Source organism: Pseudophryne corroboree, chromosome 3, assembly GCF_028390025.1.
Source record: "Pseudophryne corroboree isolate aPseCor3 chromosome 3, aPseCor3.hap2, whole genome shotgun sequence".
Taxonomy (NCBI): domain Eukaryota; kingdom Metazoa; phylum Chordata; class Amphibia; order Anura; family Myobatrachidae; genus Pseudophryne; species Pseudophryne corroboree.
The window spans coordinates 406,880,758-406,906,066 of record NC_086446.1 but is presented as its reverse complement, the minus strand read 5'-3'; the positions used below and the strand labels follow the sequence as shown (position 1 = coordinate 406,906,066).

General features: G+C 43.4%; 1 protein-coding gene across 3 annotated transcripts in view; it reads right to left on the bottom strand.

Moving 5' to 3' along the window:
* Window positions 1-614: 614 nt before the first annotated feature.
* The window catches only part of LOC135055754 (arf-GAP with SH3 domain, ANK repeat and PH domain-containing protein 2-like), a 317,938-nt gene continuing 293,243 nt past the window's right edge, over window positions 615-25,309 (bottom strand). For 2 of the 3 annotated variants that reach the window (XM_063960173.1, XM_063960174.1), the window contains exons 21-28: window positions 24,249-24,356; window positions 16,100-16,325; window positions 15,320-15,478; window positions 11,119-11,185; window positions 9,344-9,399; window positions 8,774-8,922; window positions 8,407-8,529; window positions 615-4,381 (exon numbers count right to left, since the gene is read on the bottom strand). In XM_063960173.1, the coding sequence (XP_063816243.1) occupies window positions 4,307-4,381; window positions 8,407-8,529; window positions 8,774-8,922; window positions 9,344-9,399; window positions 11,119-11,185; window positions 15,320-15,478; window positions 16,100-16,325; window positions 24,249-24,356 (963 nt within the window). In that variant the 3' untranslated portion in view covers window positions 615-4,306. The remainder of the gene's footprint in view (window positions 4,382-8,406; window positions 8,530-8,773; window positions 8,923-9,343; window positions 9,400-11,118; window positions 11,186-15,319; window positions 15,479-16,099; window positions 16,326-24,248; window positions 24,357-25,309) is intronic. The other variant, XM_063960175.1, reaches the window with a different exon arrangement.

Below are 25,309 nucleotides of genomic sequence, written 5' to 3'. Positions count from 1 at the left end.
ATATTGACTCCTATATATTGAATGTGGTTTTTCCCTTTCATGTGTTTTTAATAATAAAGAACTTTTATATATTTTATAATATTTTGTGCTCCCTTGATAATAGTTGGTATTATCTTCAAAAAAAAGAGTTCAGTGTTGGACTGGGGCATGAAGGGCCCACCACGGGAATGCAATGGTAGGGGCCCATGTTTAGGGGTGTGGCTACTCTTCAGAGGGGGTGTGGCCAGCCACATTGGTTTGCCTAACCACCATTAGAGAGTGCATGAGCTGGGCCCACTGATAAATACAGTACATACAGTAAATAGTGCTAGTGCATGCATGATAATGTACCAGATTAATAACAGCAATGCACTGTAGAAAATACACTATATTCCTGTGCATTATAAGGTAACATACCTGTATGTATAATTCAAGTGCACAGTTTGGATCCTGCTCCCTAGAGGAGGTGGGCCCTCTGGGTTTCTGCTGTACCCCTGTGGGCCAGTCCAACCCTGGTAGAGCTATAAACGTGGATTCAGTGTATTTATATGTCCTTTAAGCCACAAGATCATTTGCAGTTTTGCCTTTCTGAGTTAATAATAAACAAGCTGGGTAAATGTAAACACACAGACACATTTGTAGATACAATCGTTAGTTTATTATTTTTTTTCTTGGCAATTTAAGCATTTTTGCATAAATAGAGATATATATTACCTGATCTATGATTATTTGCACAAGTCTATGTACAGCAAATACAGGGCACAGGAGGAAAAGTGGCACCACACTTTCATTTATCTCTCATTGCCTGAAACCTCCATAAAGAAACATAAAACATAATCTTCTAGCCAGTAAATTGCAAAACATGTCTAAGCTTGATGGTGGGAAAGGTACTGTATATTTTGTGTGTCCCTTTAATGCAGTGTGCCTTCAGACCCTGTGCCTACGTGGAACATGGAAACATCTAGCTGCCATAATTCAACTACACTGTGAAATAGTAATCCCTAATTATTGCCAAAATTAGTGATGATTATGCAGCAAAAGGAACATGCTTCTTAGCACACTGTAAGTATGCTGGTTCCAGTCCAACATCTTCTTTAATCTATAGCACTCCTTCAACCAAAATCTAATTCTGACCACTAAATCCACTACACAGATATAATAGATTGAACAGAAAAAAATGCAGAAGTTAGATACTGCAATAATATCTAATAAAATGTGTAAATTTCAAGTGATAAAACACTATTACTTGCCTCTTTTAATAAGATCTCGGTTCTTATGATAAATATTACCTTTCACCTAAGCAGACTTTTAGGAATGACATCAATATTCATGAGTATACAGTTCATTAAAGACCAGTGACATCTCATTTCTAGTAAACCTATTTTCTGAGTATTGGCACAGACCACAGAACAGTAGCCTTCATTGTTTGTAGTCAATGAATACACTGCAAGCATCCCTTTCTCCTCACTATATAGATCACATTAATTTATCCTTCCAAGATGGCTGCCGCTAAAACAACGTGATAAAATCTCTTGGTCACTGCGTTTGTAAGGGATAAGTGTAAACACAGACCTTCTAAGGATATCAGATCTTTCTTCATATATTGCACAACTTCTGAGCAACCAGTTTATAAATCAGGAGGTTTAGCACTGACATAGGTAGTATATTACTGTTCTAGTTTCTCTAACCATTTAAAATGAAGAAAACTGTAGATAAAAGGCAGTGTTTTCTGATATGTGTAAATACATAAACACCACATGCTTCATTGACCGTTTTACACTTAGATTTTCATTAAATAAGAAATTTAATATTGAAAAGCTACACTAAAAGAGCAGTTGATTGGTGGATACAAAACAGGTTTTTGAGTAATTCTAGAAAACAGGTCATCCTTCATACTTTAAAAATAAAATTATATTCAAAATGGTCTTGTATCCCATAGTACCAAAGTTTATTTGTGCGTAGGGCAGTACAGAAGTGAACTTTATTTTTATAAAAAGTGGGTGATTTATTTGGCACTGGTACATAAAAAGTCTGTGTTACACAGCCAAGTCCACATTAATATATGCAATATACATACATTTTTAATTAGATGATAATGCACAAGTTAAAGATGACTGAGCGCTGTGTTTGGCATGTAATGTGGACTATATAACATTTTTAGGACCTCATTCTGCTGAGTGGACATAATCTTGGGGCTCACTAGTGGTTCCAATTTGAATGGCCATTTTGTGCCTGAGCCAACAGATGTATTAGGTGTTTGCTATAAACCCCCACCCCCAATAATATTGGTTAGTAGCCTTTTGTAGTAACCCATTCTGTGACAGTGAAACCGTTGGTGAACTAAGGGGCCCTACTCACTGGCCGACCCGCCGCCGAGCTGCCCGACGGTGGATACGGCCGACGAGCGACCCGGCGGCGGGGGGGCAGTGACGGGGGGAGTGAAGTTTCTTCACTCCCCCCGTCACGCGGCTGCATTGAAGTGCAGGCAAATATGGACGAGATCGTCCATATTGGCCTGCATGCACAGCCGACGGGAGACCAGCGATGAACGAGCGCGGGGCCGCGCATCGTTCATCGCTGGAGTCTCCACACTGAAAGATATGAACGAGTTCTCGTTCATTTATGAACGAGATCGTTCATATCTTTCAGAAAATCGGCCAGTGTGTAGGGCCTATAAGTTTAGTTCTTTGTGTATGTTTATTTACAAAACGAGCAGTGTTATGTAATAATTCTGAGCTCACAGAGAAATCTACTCATTTGGCATGGTAGATGGCTAACTGAATCTGATACATGGTACAAAATAACAGATTGCAGAAAAGAGAAAACATGAAAAAGCAAACATACAGCGAATGAAACAAAGCATAATAAAGCTACTACTGTTTATTAAAATTACCATAGAACCAATATTTAATAGTCATTCTAAATGCATAAATAACAATCACCATGTGTGTATTATGCAAGATCAATATGTGGGATAGCAGCCTAAACTGAATCTACAGCAAAGATTCCAGTTACTGTCGTCCTCTGGACCAGAAGTACAGCTGTGGGACTACTTTATCCCAGCCATAGGTCGGTGTCAGCCTGTGAATTTTCGTTACTGGTAAAAACCATATGTCAATAAGCCACTTATTAGTTTCACAATCAGCTTTCACCACCCCTGCCTGGCACAAAATTCAAAGTATAAAAGGAAGACATTGCATTTCATATATTTCACCTACAGTATTTGATTCTATGTAATAAACACATGCCTTCATAAGCTAATATTTCCTAGTAAAAAGTAGATTGTGTCAGCTGTTTCTTCTAGAGTGCATTACTTTATCATAGGGATGCAGGTGATTTATTATCCAGATACTGATTTTCTTGTCAATTTCGTGAACACCACAACTGTTTACAGAAATAAAAAATAGAGCTACTTTAATATTTATACTCCTACTGCTTCAGTTAAGGTATGCAATTTAGGCCTTTTGTTTGGTTTAGCTGAATATTTTGAAAAAGCATTGGGGCTGGATTATGTCTATGCTTCTATAGTAGTTTACCTCTGTTTGCTCCATCTCCTTCATAGGTAGTTCCTCCCAAATACCAATTACATTTTTTATGCAATGTAAAAAAGACAGAGCAACTCGGTATTTAAGTGGGTATAAAAGAAAGATGGTCACTTTTATCATCATCTTTAAATATTGTTGTACAATAGTTGTTGAAAGACAAAGTTGCAGGTTTATTTTGTGATATTTTCCAGAATTTAACATAGAGATGCTATGTTGTGAATGTAATAATTGTTAATTGTGAACCTGCTTGTTTGATGGCAGGTAAGTTTGGGCACTGATTACACACTAATAGTCATATTACACTAACAACAGGGTATTCCACCTTCTGTTTTTCACTGCTACTATTGTAGACACAACTGCCCCAAGTTGTGTCCTGTATAGATTGTAAATTAGCAGCTAAGCAGACACGATAATATTAGGTTTGTAAAAATAAGAAAAAGCTATTTGCAATACAAGGCACAGCACAAGCATATAATGCATGTCTATTGAGCCATTTTAACTCTGTTATATAACACAAGGTTGAGTCACAGATTTAATGATGATGGTGTGGTCCCTAGCATTAGAAGGTCTATAAGCAGGTTGATCTATGGAGTTGAAATTGTTCCATTTACCACCTTGTGCCACTACAGCAGTGAATTCACTGCCTGGTCCATACAGAGGGTGTAAAGGACTGTCTCAACATTATATACAACCAATTAAAAGCTTTCATCCAAACAATGCAATTTTTCTGTTTTTCTGCTTTCTTGGTTGACATTATGTCCAAGTGGCTGTGCTTGTTTTATTTAGTCGGTCAAGATGTGCACAAAGGATGCTGGGAAAACCCCTCTTCTGTGTAGCTGCCCATCAATGTAGCCGCTCTAGGAAAAAAAAATTAAGCAGGAAATAAGTCGTGTAGTTCCAGGCTGTCAATACACAGCTTAATTTGTGGTGTATTTCTTTGTACAGAAAGTGGAGCACTTGGCATACCAGTTTACCTTCTGCAGTCCAAAAGGAATATGTGTAAGATCACTTTAATTTTTGACTTACACCCCTTCCAGACATCAGACCTGGAAAACTGCAGGGTTTAGCACGCCGGCAAATTACCGGGTCTCAGCTCCATGACCCTGATCAGAAGGGTCCCAGGTCGCTTGCATTCATACATACAAAAATCCCGGGCTGATGCACATTCACATGCATAAACCCGGAATTTTGATTCATATCTGAAAGGAGTCTAAGTAAAGACTCATGTCTAAAATCCCAAAAAAGACCAGTCAAGTAATTATGCTTTAGTGGTCATTTGAATCCTATTCATCTATATTTAAAAAAAAAAAAGAGAACTAAAGTGGCTGACGCTCTGTGGACATTTGTTTGTACACTACCCTTGGCCATACTGCATTTTGGTGCATCCCCACATAAAAAGAAAGCACAAGCTATTCCCCTGAGAAAATCTGGGTCTCCAAGACCTTTACTTCAACCATGAAGTACTCTTTCAGTGGCATACGCAGGATTTCTACAGGGGAGCTTCCATATGCAGTACACGATCTCCCACTCTGCGTGACATTGGAGCAAGTGCGGGAGTCTGGGGGAGCAGCAGAAGAACCTATTACCGAATCTGGACATTAATGTAACATTGGTAACATTGTGCTTAGATTTAGGTCCCATCACCATGATATCTCATTATAGTATGCAATTATTCCAAAATACGGAAAAATCCGATATCCAAAATACGTCTGGGCCCAAGCATTTTGGATAAGGGATACTCAACCTGTGTATATATATATACACACATACATACATATACTGGATACTGTTTGGAATACAGTATTAATATTTAACACTATAGATGATCTATATTATAAGCTATATCAAACAGATTGAAATAATACAAATAAGTGGTCAGGAAAAAGTGAAACATACCATAATAAATAAATGCACAAACATAATAGAATCAGTAGGAGACAGAACAGAACTTTCTTAAGCACACAGTCTCCCACCTCATGGTAAGGCACCTGTCTCTTCTTCCTGGTAGCCACTGTCCGGTCTTGTGCACTGATTGAGAACTCAGACCACACACACACATAAACTTGGTAGAAGAAGCTGCTACCACTGGGCACGTGCAGCAGCTCTGATCTGTCCCTTAAACTGCATGACGTGGCAGCAGCTCTAGTAATTGTATGATATGCTATTGCCATTACTGTCATAATTGGAGTAATTTGCCAAGAGGAGGGGGGTTTCCAGGCAACCAGAACCCCCTACCCCCCTTGGTTTGCCTATGTCTTGATACCTGAGACAAGGGGGTAAATTTACTAAAATGTGAGTTCTACTTAAGATGAGATGTTGCCCATAGCAACCAATCAGATTCCAGGTATTATGTTCTAGAAGGTGCAAGATAAATGAGAAGTAGAATCTGATTGGTTGCTATGAGCAACATCCCATCTTAAATAGGGGTGTAGTATGGTATGCCGGCGGTCGGGCTCCCGGCGACCAGCATACCGGCGCCGGGAGCCCGACCGCCGGCTTACCGACAGTGTGGCGAGCGCAAATGAGCCCCTTGTGGGCACGGTGGCGCGCGACGCTATTTTATTCTCCCTCCAGGGGGGTCGTGGACCCCCACGAGGGAGAATAAGTGTCGGTATGCCGGCTATCTGGATTCCGGCACTGGTATACTGTGCGCCGGGATCCCGACAGCCGGCATACTGAAGACCACCCCTTAAATAGAACTCCCATCTTAGTAAATTTACCCCAAGGACTTATGTCTTGGAGCACTTGGACAAGGACTTGGAGTACTTATGTGTTCCAACAAGCCAGAAAGTACTCAGAAACAAGAAAATTCCCACACCTGGGTACTTTAGTAGGGAAATGCAAATCACCTCTTTATACCCGATGTGCGTTTCATTCTGCTCCTTTTAGTACTAGGTGTATTCTATCTATTTTTCAAAAGTAATTGTTACAATTAAAATAGGAGTATATTTACAGTATGTACCACCATTTTATTGAACACCATGTTCACCCATGGTTATTGCCTATGCGAGGGGTTCCCAAACTTCTTGAGTTATTACACCCTAGAGTATCAGCATATTTTTCACGGCACCCCTAGGATAAAAGGTTTTTAATTAGAATTTAAAAAAAAACAAACCTTTTTATTACGAATATCGTGCCTGGCTGTCATCCGTAGGTTCTGTTATTTGGTGGTGTACAGTTTTTGCTTCTGATTGTCCTCATGTTTTCTGGTTGTAAGCCAATAGCACTGGTTTTACCTATTACTTTTACATAAATAATTTGATTTTGTCCTGGACCAGCAAACAGATGCACCCCTGTAAGAGCCCTGAGGCACCGCAGGGTGCCATGGCACACATTTTGAGAACCACTGGTCTGACATATGCTCATCTGAAGTCAAGATTGGAGTGGGAGGGATTAGGGAACTCTGTAGCTAATCCAGCATTTTAAACATTAAAGTTCTGCTCCTGTTAAGGCATTATGAGAAGCTTGTGGCATTACACAACTCAGTTTATTTATATTATTGCTGTGCTATGTAACCTGAAATATATATTTTAGTGAATATAGAACAGGGCAGACATATTACAAAGTGCCTTATACAGTAATCCAAAAGTTAATTCACATCAGACCCTGCCCCAGCAAAACTGCCCCACAGACTGTCTGGAAATCAGCCATGTCAAATCAATATTAGATACTGTATGTGGTCATTTTCAAGACAACAGATAATCAGAGACATTGATAATTTGAAGTTCATGATCACATGCAGTGCCGTTTCTTGCGGCGGGCGAGACGTGCAACCGCACGGGGCGCCCGCCGCGGCACTTCCTGAGCACTTTCAAACCCCCCTCCCCTCTCCTCCCGAATGCCCAGCTCGGGGGGCGGGGTTTCGCGGAATGACGCGTTTGCGTCGTGACATCACGACACAATCGCGTCATTCCGCAAAACCCCGCCCCCCGAGCTGGGCACTCGGGAGGAGGGAGAAGGGGGAGCCAAGCCGGCCAGCGCTGCACAGACGAGGGAGAGGCGGCTGAAGAGCGGGAAGAACCGCTTCAAATGTAAGTCAGCCCCTCTCCCTCTCTCCCCCCCCCCCCCCCCCCCCCCCTCCTGCCGTACTGTGTAAAACGGGGACACTTGTCTGCCGGAATGTGTAAAATGGGGACACTTGTCTGCCGGAATGTGTAAAATGGGGACGCTTGCCTGCCGGAATGTGTAAAATGGGGACACCTGTCTGCCGGAATGTGTAAAATGGGGACACCTGTCTGCCGGAATGTGTAAAATGGGGACACTTGCCTGCCGGAAAATGGGGACACTTGCCTGCCGGAAAATGGGGACACTTGCCTGCCGGAAAATGGGGACACTTGCCTGCCGGAATGTGTAAAATGGGGACACTTGCCTGCCGGAATGTGTAAAATGGGGGCACGTGCCTGCCATAATGTGTAAAATGGGGACACTTGTCTGCCGTAATATGTAAAATGGGGACTCTTGTCTGCCGGAATGTGTAAAATAGGGGCACGAGGTTCAGGGGAAATTTGAGGAAAAATTACTTCACAGAAAGGGTAGTGGACAAGTGGAATAGCCTCCCATCAGAGGTGGTAGAAGCTAAGACTGTAGAGCAATTTAAACATGCATGGGATAGACATAAGGATATCCTTACAAGAAATAAGGATCAAATACGGGTTGAGATAAAAAATATGGTAAAAAAAAAAAGGGGCTGACTAGATGGGCCAAGTGGTTCTTATTTGCCATCAAATTCTATGTTTCTAACTATATTTTCTATTGTTATGTTTAACGCTTACAAACCATCACAATGAAGAGCCCATTATTGGGCTTGCCCACAAAATCTGTTCCCATCACAGTTCATTTTGCACTGGATATGTGAATGGGAAGTCTCTTTCTAGATACTTACCCACCAGTTCTGATCCTCTTCTTCTGTCACTACAATAATTTCTCCTATACTAAATGTGAGCTCGTCTTCTCTATCAGCTGTGCAGTCAAATAGTGCCTTCACCCGACGGAGCTTTGGTTTGCTCTTTAAACAAATAGAAAAGCCACATAGCATTAAACATTTCAATGAAAGCTATACCAATTGGGTGCAGGGAGGAATACAACCCCTATGAACATGTATTAACAAACCTTTAAAGTGTACCAGTTATACAGTTTTATGAATAATGTATTGAGGCTAGGTGTACTAGGACACATCTGTAAATCCACCACAGTCTAGTCACGTTGCTGAAGCACAAGGCATAGATGAATAGAAAGTACACAGCACTCACAAGACTCATCCGCCGCGGCATTGGTAGAGGCGGCTCCTGGCTAGGGGTTGTGACATGGTAGACTTCTTGCACAGATGATCCAGGAGATGTATTACTATGAGTAGATCTTTGGTTTCCCGATTTTGAAAATAACTCTGTCCTATAATCAACTAATAAACAAACAGTCAAACAACTAACACACTTTACAAAGTGCCAGAAAAATCATGGACAATCGTTTACCTACTGTATCTAATACAGGTCTGATATTGTTCTCCATTGTATGTGTTCTTGGGGTGGAATTACACTTGTCCCTACTCCTGGTCGGATTAAAGGCTTGTGGGGGCCCCGGGACAACTAAATTGTGAGGGCCCTCTCCAATAAAATGACCCCTAGCCCTGTCCACCCCAAAAAGGTCACAGTGCACACCAGAAAACTCCCTGGCCCTGTCCCAGCCCCCTTCCTGTGTGTGGAGACCCTGGGATGATCACCCCTGTTGACCCTCCTTTATTCTGGCCCTGTTTTTACTATAAAAACCATTGTGCTAGGGGTTGAATGGGTAACAGAAAGCCCATAAATTAGCAGGAAACATACCTTTTGGTGGGATTTCTGGCACTTCATGAAGACTGCTGAGTTTTGGAGATCCGATACTGTAGAGAGAATAAAGCCAGCATATACATCATTTTTACTTAACAGTCCACTTGTACAAAGCAGAACAGTTAAGGAAAATTCCCCCCCAGACAACATGTGAACCCCAGTTTGATTACTGACAGACAACCATCAAAAGGGAAGATTGCCAACAGAGCTGGGTTAGTATTTTAACAGCACAGTATGCCCTGGGCAAAGCAATGCAACATTGCAGTTTCAAAACACAGCACTGCTATGAACACCTGGTACATATTTATGCGCGCCTGGACGGAGACGCTATCCCATTCATAGAATAAGAGAGCTTTTCTGTCACTCCCGGCATGTGTAGGCAGATGGGTCGCCTAGTCATGCCGGGAGTGCACGCCTGCGATGGAGCCGCCTCAGATGAGCGCGGCTCCATCTGTATTAGCAAAATATTTCCATTGTAATGTACCACATGCCATCTTGAATGAAGCGTAAATGGGTAGGACATGCACTTACTGCCCCTGTAAATATGTATGCATAATTAAAATAACATAGTTAGTGGATTTTCGCAAAATTATTCTATTAAATTGGCTATCATTAAATGAGGGCTTCTAACCAATCAACAAAAATAATAAAATTAGGCAGCAGGGGGCGGCTGTTAGTGTTGTACCTAGGGGCGCCCTCACTTCTAAATCTGCCTCTGACTGTGTGACCACCACGCACACCTGTTCGAAGGCAGCTTGAATTCTGGGACCATGGGCAACTGCCCAGTGTGCCTGTACAGTAAGATGGCCCTGCCACAGACCCTCACAATGCTGCTAGTAGGATAGTTTGGAATGTTAATAATAAGGATTTATGTTATTCTATTTTCTTAGGGGGATATGCAATTAGGTCCGTTTTTTTCGCCTACGTGAAAGAACTGGACTTTTTTTTAGGGCGAATGGGGATTCGCCATATTTAATAGCAGGACCATTTTTTCAACTAGGCGAAAAATTCAGCTGGAGCGAAAAACATGTAGATCGGCGAATCCACATGTTTTTTCACATGCGCCATCGAAAACGCATTTTTCACCAATGCCTTTACACAAAAAAAAGAAAAGGTGAAAAGGCAAACAGGTGAAAATGGTCCGTAACTGAATAGGCAGGGGGCGAAATCAATAGCTCTGAGAATACCGGAGCAAATTGCATACCCTTCTGAAGGCATTTGGAGTAAACTGAACAAAAAGTCAGAACACTGCAGGACAGAATTGTAGCAAGGAGCCTGGACTCTTTAAGCACTTTAAATTCAGGTTCCTCCCCCTCTAAAGCCCTGTGGCTGACTGGAATATTTATGTTTTATCTAACAAAGTCCTGCAGGACAGCCTGGGAGCATCAACCCTTAAAAGGGGCACTTAACTAAAACTGTAGTATCCCAGGTAGCCACTGGGGTACGGAAATGGAGGAGCCAAAGTTTGAAGTTTTCAATGTTCTGACTTCAGTGTTACAGAATGGATTGCCAGGAGAAAACATTCTGTGAGCAGTTAACTCTTGTTTAAAGTATTCTAATTGTACAGTAGACATGGAGCAATTAAAACCAGTATTTGGCTGACATTTCTGTTCTGACAGAATGATATCACAACAATACAGTATTTCCACTTACAAACTATTGTTTTAGCTCATTACATTGTCTGTGACAAACGCGTCTTCAACCAATCATTCAGCAGCATTGCAGTTTCAAAACACAGCACTGCCATGAACACCTGGTACATAATTATTTACCTGGGTCTCCTGGATACAATGTCTGACTGGAGAAATTTGGATGGAGAAGTGCAGGAGGAACCATAATCTGAGATATAAAGACAAAATGTCATAATTTTTTATACAGGAATAAAAGTACAGCCACATACGTAAACATGCTCAGATGATTACCCCAGCTGACTGCACACAGTGGAGGCTGCCATTTTGTAAGCTATAATAATATTCTTGAGGCAGACAACCTACGTATGCGTCATCATACATCTAGCATCATTGCGCCATGCAGAGTGAGATGCTAGCTTTGGGAATCTTTTTTTGCCGAAAATGCGTCTTAGCCACAACGCGATGTGACTAGTATGCGCTAGGAGACTGCGCTGATTAATTTGATATGCACTTGTACATCTGTGTGCGATTGAGTCTGTTTACGAAGCACAGTGAAACTTGACATGGAAAAAAGCTGCTTCCGATAGTGTAGTACTTCGTATTAAGATTTCAGAGTCAGTCGCACATCAAATTAATTAGCACAGTTTCGGTGGGTTATCCATTTAACCCCAAATATGATGCCCGTGCTTAAAAAGTTTTTTTTTTTTAAGGTTTTTTTCGCCGGTATCCAATTGTTATGCCTGAAAAGCCCCTGTTTTTAATGTGAAAATACATGGGGTCTGTGAAAAGCCTCAAACCTATTTATTTTCGTGGCCACAAACTCTGAAAAAGACAGAAAAAGCCTGCTTACCGCAGATTTTGCTTTGCCTGCCTGAGGGATAAGTGCCGGCTATCAGGGGGATAAGCGCCGGCTATCAGGGGGATAAGCTCCGGCTATCAGGGGGTTAAGCGCTGGCTATCAGGGGGATAAGCGCCGGCTATCAGGGGGATAAGCGCCGGCTATCAGGGGGATAAGCGCCGGCTATCAGGGCTAATTGGATAGGCCCAGGCAAATCCATTATTCGCAGTAAATTATCGTGGCTAATTGGATACCCCCATAGTCGCATCACACTGTGACGAAGATGCATTTTTGGGAACAAAGACTCAAAAAAGATGGTCATCGTTCGAAGTTTCAAGCCCACTGAGAGGGGCTGTTTGGTGCGACTGCAGCTATGATATATGAGGACACATCTGTATTCACTGACATCATAGCGCTTCATGGAAAAATATTCTTGAGTCTGGCACTCGTTCCTAGTGCTCGACCAGAATACATTCATTAAAATTGGAACAATCAGCCAAATGGCATCCCTATTGTGTAAATTACATGTTCATTAAAATTACGTATGTATGCCTAATAAAGAAGGTCTTCCTGAGTTAGATGAATTAATAAATTAATCAAATAAAATTAGCAAGAGCAGTTAAATTAGCTCTTTATTGGCATCTCAAATTTTAAAAAGCGTGACCTAGATTATTGTTCTGTAAGGTAATGTCCTTATATGTGAACAGATACAAATATTAATTTTAGCATTTTCTTTTAAACAAGGAAACATTCATCCATTGCCATATTACTACATCTCACTCAAAAAAAAAAAAAAAAAAAAAGTGAGCAATACTCAATATAATGTTGTATTTAAAATATTGTCACACTAATATATACTGTAATAGAAGGTAAATGGTTCAGCTGCTGAAAATAACAGGTGTACTAACCCTGTAGTGCAAAGGAAAAAGGATGTTACCAGAGATTGGAGCAGTATTACCATAAAGCATGATATAAGATTTCCTGGGAAAAAGAAATGTAAAAATAAAATAAAAATGTGGATCTTTATGAACATTTGAATCACATTTATTCTAAAATAGATAATACCAAATAAACATTTAAAACACATACAACATGTACATTGGTAGTAAATATCACTCTAGTATGTGCTGATGTAGCCAGTAAATACTGTACATCATAATGCACAGATGGAAGGATTCCTACATGGAACGAGTGACATCATGAAATTGTTGTAAGTTTATGGTACCTTGTGTTAATAGCATTTCTTTTCAGATCCAGATAGTAGGCAGGGCTGGAGTGTGCACACACTTACATAGAAACACAGAATTTGACAGCAGATAAGAAATACTTGGCCCATTTAGTCTGACACTTTTTTAACCTTATAGTTACCTCAAACCCTATTTGATCCCTAGTTCTTTGTAATGATAGTAAAGTATGCCTTTTTGCAGATGACACAAAGTTATGCAACAGGGCAGACACACCAAGAGGGGTAAAACAAATTATTGATAATCTAGGTAGACTAGAGCAGTGGCGGATTTTACTTTTGGGCTGCAGGACTGTAGCCCCCCCCAGTAAAATCTGCCACTGCAGGGAGTGAGCCAGTTGCAGTCTGTGACTGCACTGGCTACACAGTGACTGGCAATGATGACTTCTATTAGACGTGCTACCTACTAGTCAACCGCAGTACAGGCAGTCCCACTGGAAAGTGTTTCCTCTCTCCGGGACTGCCAGACCGGGATGCGATCCACTGGTAGAGATTTGCGCATGAGCAAACCCCTGCTTCTATGGACTGCAGCTGATACAGCCCTTGGAAGCTGGAGGTTTGTGCATGTGTCCCAGGACCCTGCCGGCAGCAGTAGCGGCTTTCCTCCTCTCCCGGGACCTGGCCCTCGGCAGCCCCCCTCCTCAAAGGTAGGAGAGCAGTCTAGAGGGGTGTAGTATGGTATGCCGGTGGCCGGGCTCCCGGCAACCAGCATACCGGCGCCGGAAGCCCGACCGCTGGCATACAGACAGCGTGGCAAGCGTAAATGAGCCCCTTGCGGGCTCACTGCGCTCGCTACGCTGCGGGCACGGTGGCGCGCAACGCTATTTATTCTCGCTCCCGGGGGGTCGTGGACCCCCACAAGGGAGAAAAAGTGTCGGGATGCCGGCTGTCGGGATTCTGGCGCCGGTATACTGTGCGCCGGGATCCCGACAGCCGGCAACCTGAAGACCACCCGTCTAGAGCAGTCTAGACTAATGAGGTATAATTCATGTTATTAACTTTTTAGTGTGGAAATATTACCGGCCGGTGATTGTAATTCATTGTTTTATATACATACTTCTGAAAAGCTAAAATATATATACTTTTTTTTTTATGTTTTAAATAAATTGAATGTACCCAATTCCTGTGCACTGTAATATTGTTGTGTGTTTGTTTCTTCCAAATTTATAGGGTTGAGTAACCCCTATCTTTTACTAGCTGCGCAGGAATTGTGTTTGATAAGCGCTGGGTCAATTTGTATATAATCCTTTCTGCAAATGGAATAGCCTCCCATCAGAGGTGGTAGAGACTCTGTGATGTGGTGGCCTGTAGCAGGAAGTGCTCAACTGTCCAGTCTCCAGGGATGTCTGTATACACTTTAAAAGGCCCTTTAGGAACAAGTTCAGCTGGAAGTCCAGAAGGTATAATCTCCATGTATATACCACACTAGGATGTAGTGATATAAAATGTTAGATTATGAACCAGCAGTCATAAATTTTAACGTGGTTCATAACTGGCTGTTACTTTATCAGGGGACTATTATAATATTTGCTACCCACCTATTCATCAAAGCATACCCTTCCAATGCATAACCTAGTCCTGAGGCCGCTCCTCCATCCCCCTGCCTTGAACATCTCTGCTTTGCTTACACCCTGCCATCAGGCTACCTCCTGCTTGCTTGTATCTCATGGCATCTGTCTGTCGCCCCTTCCCACTAGATTGTTAGCTCTTCAGAGCAGGGCCCTCTTTCCTCTTGTTGTCAAAGACCTCTTCTTGACACATCTCTCTTGCATCTCTCTCCTACTCAGCGACCATCTTTACCCGCTTTTTCTCCCACTGGTAAAGACTCATCTCTATCTATGGCCGCCAGCCCCAAGTAGTACGGTGATTACTCCCTCGCTACTTACATCCTAGCTGTATTATGTTTTGAGAATTGTGGTCCTCTTTGTTACCTGTACTCTATTTTTGTTATTTACAGTAATGCTAAGTTTTGTCTCCCTGTACTGCCCTTTGTACGGCGCTGCGAAACACTTGTGGCACCTTATAAATAAAATTTAATAATAATAATAATAATAACAATGTACATTTGTTTTGTTTTATTCAGTATCATCTATTTAAATAATTGCAATTGAAAATATTCATAGTGATCCACACATCTTTATTTTTACATTTATTTGCTCACAGAATAGCATACTGTATATCATACTTTAGGTAACACATTTCCAAAGACTGCTATCATTCTTTTTTAGGTTCACCCAAGAAACTGACTGCAGGTCCCTTACCAAAATGAAGGTTGCTTAGGCTGGATGGGCTGTGTGGGATGATAGGTGCTGGCTCGGAGAGGGCTCTTTTGTGCTTTGTAGTCAGTGGAGGTGTGGCAGGCAGTTTTTTGAGAACAGGTGAGGGGCTGGCAGGAGGAGGTGGTGGGGGTACATTGGGTGCTATTGAAAAAAAATGCCAACAAATGTCAGTATAACAGTAAGACGTAATATTAAATTTGTACAATTGTTAAGCAGCATTTGAACTGTTATGTGTGTTCATTTAAACTCAAAGAGAATAGCTTTCTAGCTATTATACACAATGTAACATAACTTATTACACATCTTCAGTTAATTTATAGTGGATTTTAATCCTCAATACAAATCACAATGGCACTTTACAAAAAGCCTGCCACCAATTATTAATTTATTAATTACATTTATTAATTTAATTTATTAATTATTTATTAATTCGACACTAATTTATTAATTAGACACTAATTAAAAAAATATTCCTCCATTTCACTTTTTATGGGAGAGATTCCAGCTGAGAGCATGTATGCTAATCTCTGTGCTGGCCAGTGCTCTGCCTCTCTATTAGCAGACCCTACACTAGCACTCCCATTCCTACAGACAAGTCAGGAGTACCACGGTCACAATAGCGACCGTTCCACTTTAAGGGGCTTTCTACATTTCCCCTTTAAACCCCATATTGGTCTATGTGGTTGTCGTAAAAAAGAAAAAGAAAAAAGGAAGTGCTCAAAGATCTTAGAAGACCTTTATAGCATTGTCATTTTGATTTACCTCTGATAGGATTGCGTGGTGGCAGTGGGGGTGTAAATGGAGTTGTTGGAGTTACTGCATTTTCAGTACATGATTGTCCTCCACCTGCATCATAGCGTAGGTCTTGAGAAACCTGAGAGGCACGTCTTAAAAATGATATGGGAGTTCCTCTGTCTGGTAACTGAATACTGGGTGACTGGAAGCAACTATAAGGGCGTAGAGTTCTCTCCTTCTTAACAGGGCCCAGCTGCATAAAAGCAGAACATGCATGTTTTTTAAAAACATTAATTACTTTCCTATTGTCATACATATAGCAGGTTATATCATACACCGAATATTCATGAGTAAGGCAGCACAGCAAGATGACAATCTTAGAAGTTTTGTAGCCTTTAACTCGCATAACTCCCATTTCTCTAACGTCCTAGTGGATGCTGGGGACTCCGTCAGGACCATGGGGAATAGCGGCTCCGCAGGAGACAGGGCACAAAAGCAAGCTTTTAGGATCACATGGTGTGTACTGGCTCCTCCCCCTATGACCCTCCTCCAAGCCTCAGTTAGGTTTTTGTGCCCGTCCGAGCAGGGTGCAATCTAGGTGGCTCTCCTAAAGAGCTGCTTAGAAAAAGTTTTTAGGTTTATTATTTTCAGTGAGTCCTGCTGGCAACAGGCTCACTGCATCGAGGGACTTAGGGGAGAGATTTTCAACTCACCTGCGTGCAGGATGGATTGGAGTCTTAGGCTACTGGACATAGCTTCAGAGGGAGTCGGAACACAGGTCACCCTGGGGTTCGTCCCGGAGCCGCGCCGCCGATCCCCCTTACAGATGCTGAAGATCGAGGGTCCGGAAACAGGCGGCAGAAGGCTCTTCAGCCTTCATGAAGGTAGCGCACAGCACTGCAGCTGTGCGCCATTGTTGCTACACACTTCACACTGAACGGTCACGGAGGGTGCAGGGCGCTGCTGGGGGCGCCCTGGGCAGCAATATTTAATACCTTTGATGGCAAAGAATACATCACATATAGCCATTGAGGCTATATGTATGTATTTAACCCAGGCCAGATATCTCAAAACCCGGGGAAAAAGCCCGCCGGATAGGGGGCGGGGCTTATTCTCCTCAGCACACAGCGCCATTTTCCTGCTCAGCTCCGCTGTGAGGAAGGCTCCCAGGACTCTCCCCTGCACTGCACTACAGAAACAGGGTAACAAAGAGAAGGGGGGCATATTTTGGCGATATTTATATATATTAAAGCGCATATAACAAAAACAACACCTTTTAGGGTTGTTTATATACATTTTATAGCGCTTTTGGTGTGTGCTGGCAAACTCTCCCTCTGTCTCCCCAAAGGGCTAGTGGGGTCCTGTCTTCGATAAGAGCATTCCCTGTGTGTCTGCTGTGTGTCGGTACGTGTGTGTCGACATGTATGAGGACGATGTTGGTGTGGAGGCGGAGCAATTGCCGGTAATGGTGATGTCACCCCCTAGGGAGTCGACACCGGAATGGATGGCTTTAATTATGGAATTACGTGATAATGTTAGTACATTACAAAAGTCAGTTGACGAAATGAGACGGCCGGAAAACCAGTTAGTACCTGCTCAGGCGTCTCAGACACCGTCAGGGGCTGTAAAACGTCCCTTACCTCAGTCAGTCGACACAGGTACCGACACAGATGAATCTAGTGTCGACGGTGAAGAAACAAACGTATTTTCCAATAGGGCCACACGTTATATGATCACGGCAATGAAGGAGGCTTTGCAGATCTCTGATACTGCAGGTACCTCAAAAAGGGGTATTATGTGGGGGGTGAAAAAACTACCTGTAGCTTTTCCAGAATCAGAGGAATTGAATGACGTGTGTGACGAAGCGTGGGTTAACCCAGATAGAAAACTGATAATTTCTAAGAAGTTATTGGCATTATACCCTTTCCCACCAGAGGTTAGGGCGCGCTGGGAAACACCCCCTAGGGTGGATAAAGCGCTCACACGTTTATCAAAACAAGTGGCGTTGCCGTCTCCAGATACGGCCGCCCTCAAGGATCCAGCAGATAGGAGGCTGGAAACTACCCTGAAGAGTATATACACGCATACTGGTGTTATACTCCGACCAGCAATAGCCTCAGCCTGGATGTGCAGTGCTGGGGTAGTGTGGTTGGATTCCCTGACTGAAAATATTGATACCCTGGATAGGGACAGTATTTTATTGACTCTAGAGCAATTAAAGGATGCGTTTCTTTATATGCGAGATGCTCAGAGGGATGTTTGCACTCTGGCATCGAGAGTAAGTGCGATGTCCATATCTGCCAGAAGAAGTTTATGGACGCGACAGTGGTCAGGTGATGCGGATTCCAAAAGGCATATGGAAGTATTGCCATATAAAGGAGAGGAATTATTTGGGGTTGGTCTATCGGATCTGGTGGCCACGGCAACTGCCGGCAAATCCACTTTTTTACCTCAGACCCCCTCCCAACAGAAAAAGACACCGTCTTTTCAGCCGCAGTCCTTTCGCTCCTATAAAAACAAGCGGGCAAAAGGACAGTCTTATCTGCCACGAGGCAGAGGAAAGGGTAAGAGAGGGCAGCAAGCAGCCCCTGCCCAGGACCAGAAGCCCGCCCCGGGTTCTACAAAGCCATCAGCATGACGCTGGGGCTTTACAAGCGGACTCAGGAGCGGTGAGGGGTCGACTAAAGATTTTCAGCAATCAGTGGGCTCGCTCACAGGTGGACCCGTGGATCCTGCAGATAGTATCTCAGGGTTACATGTTGGAATTCGAAAGATCTCCCCCTCGCCGTTTCCTAAAGTCTGCTTTACCAACGTCTCCCTCAGAAAGGGCGACGGTATTGGAAGCCATTCACAAGCTGTATTCTCAGCAGGTGATAGTCAAGGTACCCCTCCTACAACAGGGAAAGGGGTATTATTCCACACTATTTGTGGTACCGAAGCCGGACGGTTCGGTAAGACCTATTCTAAATCTGAAATCCTTGAACCTGTACATACAGAAATTCAAGTTCAAGATGGAGTCACTAAGAGCAGTGATAGCGAATCTGGAAGAAGGGGACTTCATGGTGTCCCTGGACATAAAAGATGCTTATCTGCATGTCCCAATTTACCCCTCACACCAAGGGTATCTCAGGTTCGTGATACAAGACTGTCATTATCAGTTTCAAACGCTGCCGTTTGGTTTGTCCACGGCACCTCGGATCTTTACCAAGGTAATGACCGAAATGATGGTTCTTCTACGAAGAAAAGGCGTATTAATTATCCCTTACTTGGACGATCTCCTGATAAGGGCAAAGTCCAGAGAACAGCTGGAAGTCGGTGTAGCACTAACCCAAGTAGTGCTTCAACAACACGGGTGGATTCTGAATCTTCCAAAATCTCAATTGTCCCCGACAACACGTCTGCTGTTCCTGGGAATGATTCTGGACATGGTTCAGAAAAAGGTGTTTCTCCCGGAGGAGAAAGCAAGGGAGTTATCCGAACTTGTCAGGAACCTCCTAAAACCAGGAAATGTGTCAGTACATCAATGCACAAGAGTCCTGGGAAAGATGGTGGCTTCTTACGAAGCAATTCCATTCGGCAGATTCCATGCACGAATATTTCAGTGGGATCTGCTGGACAAATGGTCCGGATCGCATCTGCACATGCATCAGCGGATAACACTGTCACCAAGGACAAGGTTGTCTCTCCTGTGGTGGTTGCAGAGTGCCCATCTGTTAGAGGGCCGCAGGTTCGGCATACAGGACTGGGTCCTGGTGACTACGGATGCCAGCCTACGGGGCTGGGGAGCAGTCACACAGGGAAGAAACTTCCAGGGTGTATGGTCAAACCTGGAGACGTCTCTTCACATAAATATACTAGAGCTAAGAGCGATCTACAATGCTCTAAGCTTGGCGAAACCGCTGCTTCAGGGTCAGCCGGTGTTGATCCAGTCGGACAACATCACGGCAGTCGCCCACGTAAACAGACAAGGCGGCACGAGAAGCAGAAGAGCAATGACAGAAGCTGCAAGGATTCTTCGCTGGGCGGAAAATCATGTCATAGCACTGTCAGCAGTGTTCATCCCGGGAGTGGACAACTGGGAAGCAGACTTCCTCAGCAGACACGACCTTCACCCGGGAGAGTGGGGACTTCATCCGGAAGTTTTCCACATGATTGTGAACCATTGGGAAAAACCAAAGGTGGACATGATGGCGTCTTGCCTCAACAAAAAACTGGACAGATATTGCGCCAGGTCAAGAGACCCTCAGGCAATAGCTGTGGACGCTCTGGTAACACCGTGGGTGTACCAGTCAGTGTATGTGTTTCCTCCTCTGCCTCTCATACCAAAGATACTGAGAATTATACGGAAAAGGGGAGTAAGAACAATACTAGTGGCTCCGGATTGGCCAAGAAGAACTTGGTATCCGGAACTTCAAGAGATGCTCACGGAAGATCCGTGGCCTCTACCTCTAAGAAGGGATCTGCTTCAGCAGGGACCTTGTATGTTCCAAGACTTACCGCGACTGCGTTTGACGGCATGGCGGTTGAACGCCGGATTCTAAAAGAAAAGGGCATTCCAGAGGAAGTTATTCCTACCTTGATTAAAGCTAGGAAGGAAGTGACCGCACAACATTATCACCGCATTTGGAGAAAATATGTTGCGTGGTGTGAGGCCAAGAAGGCCCCAACGGAAGAATTTCAATTGGGTCGATTCCTACATTTCCTGCAGGCAGGATTGTCTATGGGCCTCAAATTGGGGTCTATTAAAGTTCAAATTTCGGCCTTATCAATCTTCTTCCAGAAAGAATTGGCTTCAGTGCCTGAAGTACAAACTTTTGTCAAGGGTGTACTACATATACAACCCCCAATTGTGCATCCAGTGGCACCGTGGGATCTAAACGTAGTTTTGGAATTTCTCAAATCTCATTGGTTTGAGCCTCTCAAATCGGTAGATTTGAAGTATCTTACATGGAAAGTAACCATGCTATTGGCCCTGGCTTCAGCCAGGAGAGTTTCAGAGTTGGCGGCTTTATCGTACAAAAGCCCATATCTGATTTTCCATTCGGACAGGGCAGAACTGCGGACACGTCCTCATTTTCTCCCTAAGGTGGTTTCGGCTTTTCACTTGAACCAGCCTATTGTGGTGCCTGCGGCTACTAGCGACTTGGAGGACTCCAAGTTACTGGACGTTGTCAGAGCATTGAAAATATATATTTCAAGGACAGCTGGAGTCAGAAAATCTGACTCGTTGTTTATCTTGTATGCACCCAACAAGATGGGTGCTCCTGCGTCTAAGCAGACGATTGCTCGTTGGATCTGTAGCACAATTCAACTTGCACATTCTGTAGCAGGCCTGCCACAGCCTAAAACTGTAAGAGCCCACTCCACAAGGAAGGTGGGCTCATCTTGGGCGGCTGCCCGAGGGGTCTCGGCATTACAACTTTGCCGAGCAGCTACGTGGTCAGGGGAGAACACGTTTGTAAAATTTTACAAATTTGATACTCTGGCTAAAGAGGACTTGGAGTTCTCTCATTCGGTGCTGCAGAGTCATCCGCACTCTCCCGCCCGTTTGGGAGCTTTGGTATAATCCCCATGGTCCTGATGGAGTCCCCAGCATCCACTAGGACGTTAGAGAAAATAAGAATTTACTTACCGATAATTCTATTTCTCGTAGTCCGTAGTGGATGCTGGGCGCCCATCCCAAGTGCGGATTGTCTGCATTACTTGTACATAGTTATTGTTACAAAAATCGGGTTATTATTGTTGTGAGCCATCTTTTTTAAGAGGCTACTTCTTTGTTATCATACTGTTAACTGGGTTCAGATCACAAGTTGTACGGTGTGATTGGTGTGGCTGGTATGAGTCTTACCCGGGATTCAAGATCCTTCCTTATTGTGTACGCTCGTCCGGGCACAGTACCTAACTGAGGCTTGGAGGAGGGTCATAGGGGGAGGAGCCAGTACACACCATGTGATCCTAAAAGCTTGCTTTTGTGCCCTGTCTCCTGCGGAGCCGCTATTCCCCATGGTCCTGACGGAGTCCCCAGCATCCACTACGGACTACGAGAAATAGAATTATCGGTAAGTAAATTCTTATTTTGTCATACATATAGCAGGTTAAATCATACACTGAATATTCATGAGTAAGACAGCATAGCAAGATGACAATATGAGGCATTTTGTAGCCTCTAACTCACATGATAACTCCCTGTTGTTATATATCAATGTATGTTCTGCAAGATGGCTATCCAATCTGAATCATACCATTTGAATTATTGATTATTGCTAGATTCATTTAGAACTATGTGAAAACCGGAGATATTTGGTGCTATATAGTTAAAAAAAATAAAAAAAATATTTAAGGAAGTAAGTGTAAGACACACACGCAGCCTGGCCTAGTTGTAAAGGTTTATACAGAAGAAACTGTGTGTTGTGTTAAGTGAGCGATTATAGTTAATATTGCTCACACTGATAGAATTGTGTGATTTGTGCTATTGCGGACGTACGGTTATTGTACACGTGTCTCGGACAAAGTACATATACAGTAGCAAGTTATATCATACACAGAATATTCATGAGTAGGGCAGCACAGCAAGATGACAATCTAAGGAATTTTGTAGCCTCTAACTCTCACAACTCCTCAAAACTCACTAGATGACTCTTTGCAACTAAGGGGGGAGCAAAGGGGTCACGTATCCGGGGCGCCGGATTTGAGAGGGCGCCGAGAACTCTGACTGGCACACTGCAGCAGACACTTGGTAATGGGCAGTGGTAGCTGCGTCCACCAGCCGCCTTGCAAGGTAATGCCTCCCCCCCCCCTCACAGCCCGTCTTGTGCGGAAGAGAGAGTTTCCCTCTGCCCGCCTCCACTGCAGCCTTGCAAGGTAAAGCTCCCCCTCACAGCTTGCCTTGTGCGGGTAGCTAAACAGCTGATCTGACCAAGGTTACCAGAAAGGGATAGGGGAGCACGGTCTGAGCAGAGCGGGAGCTGACGGGGATAGTGCTTGATGCCACTGCGAGAGTCCACTCCAGACAGCCCACGGCTGGTAAGTTTCTGCCAATCACTGCCAATCGGATCACAGCAGAGGCAGAGTAGATTAGTGCTGCAGCAGCACAGCCGCAGCTTACTTGCAAAAATAAGCCTCCGCTCCTCAGCGTGTGTAGGTCGGCAGGCCTTGCTCCTCCACTTGCTTCATCACTTTGTGGCATGCAGGGGTGGCCCTCATGTATACAGCTACGCTGGGAAGTAGAGCGCCAAGTAGAGGAAGATGCTCTTCTAAGCAGCCGACACCCAGATGCAGGAGGGAGGACTGCGGGACCTTTGGGGAGCTGCTCAGACCAGCAGCCAATGGAGAACACAGGCATACTACAGAGAGCCTTGGTGAGTGTATACTGGGTCTGCATACCATACTAATAAAGCACTTCTACTGTAGTATTAGAGAACATAATGGTCCTGGGGATGGGAGTGAGGTGACTAGGGTTGGCATGATGTGGCTAGTGGGCAGGAGGCATGATGTAGCTGCAAGTGGGTACTATTGCTGTCGAGGCAATATGTGATGTGGCTACAGAGCATCATCAATGTAATGTGTGGCATCACAATTATGGGCTCTGTCACAACGATGCTCCTTGTATTTAAGTTTTCTAAATTTCTCTTATTTATTATATTTTTATTTACCTTCTTTTTTTTGGGGGGGGGGGGGGGGGGATGGAGAACACGACAAATTGCTGCCTTGCCCCGTGTACTGAAAATCCTAGTTTTGTCCCTGCTTATTGCACCAGGATTCTAACACATTGCCAGGACATATATGAAGTCTACAACTTGAAACATTTTTAAACATTAAAATAAGACAAATGTTTTAGATATTATGCACATTGGGAGGCATTTAGGACAACTGATGCACAGCAAAACTATGCTGTAACCAGTGGCAAATAAATCAGGTTTTAGCTAAAGACCTAACCTTCCTGTAGCTCTGCAATCAAATCAGATGATGTTATGTTTTCAGCAGTTTTACAAAGTTAACGCAATTGATTTACTGGTTGCTGGGAGTCCACCACCTTTTCCTATGTTCATAGTTATACATGTTCCAAGTAACGGCAATTGAAACATGGAAGAGGGTACAGCGATAAGATGGTAGTATATGCAGTGAAAGTCTCCTTTCCTGTAAATAAAGTTTTCTCTGCGGTTCTTACAGTACCTACCTTTTCATCAAGATCATCATCACTTTCATACATGTCATCCTGCCGTAATCGCCACTCATACTCCACGTGGACACGCATGTTGAATTGATTGTTCTGAGCTTGCAGCAGCTATTGTGGAGAAATAGTACTGTATGTAACCAGAAGAAATCTGATAAAGATATACACAGATGTGCAATCCCATGCATTGGCCATGTTAACATATGATTACAAGACGTGATTAGACCAGTGGTTCTCAAACTGAGGGGTATCTCTGGTTACTTGCAGTGTTGCCCTGGGTTGGTGGTCCAGGACTTATTCAAAATTATTTACAGTCAATGAAATAGACAAAAGCAGTGCTGGTGGCTGACAATCATAAAATATGTGGACAAACAGAAGCGAATTCTGACCCTCACCATATAACTGAATTTCTCAATAAGAAACTTTCAACTAAGGGGTGCCGTGAAAAAAATTCTGATACTCTAGGGCGCCGTGATTTAAAAAAGTTCGGCAACCACTGGTTTCGAATATGGGGCTGATGCAAAATAGGATTACTTTTGTGTTTTTTTTTCAAAAGATCACTGAAAAATAATGTATTTCTCCCAATATACAAAGCCGTACACATCTTGATATGTATTTGCCTCTCCATCAGCAGTATATGTGCCACCATCAACATCACACTATTTACTAATGTCCTTGAGCAGATGCAGAAGATATGCCACCTAACAAGTGTAGATTTGTGTAAATGGCGCTCTGCATCATACATATTGTGTGAGTACACCTCTACTGTACTCATCCTATGTTGGCACACCCCTTATCCTCCCCCATTCCGCCTCTGTATGTGCAGGTAGGTGTAAGTGGTGGCATCGGGCCAGTCTGCACTTTATGGGTATATGCACTCTGCATCAGGTCCTGTAAGAGTATGTATGTAATGGTGTGCTATGCAAGGTCATCAATAACAAGTTCGACGGTAACTAGGTCGTTCACTATTGGTCGACAGTAACTAGGTTGACAGGGTCTCTAGGTCGACATGGTGTAGATCGACAGGTCAAAAGGTCAACATAAGTTTGTGTTTTTTTGGTGTC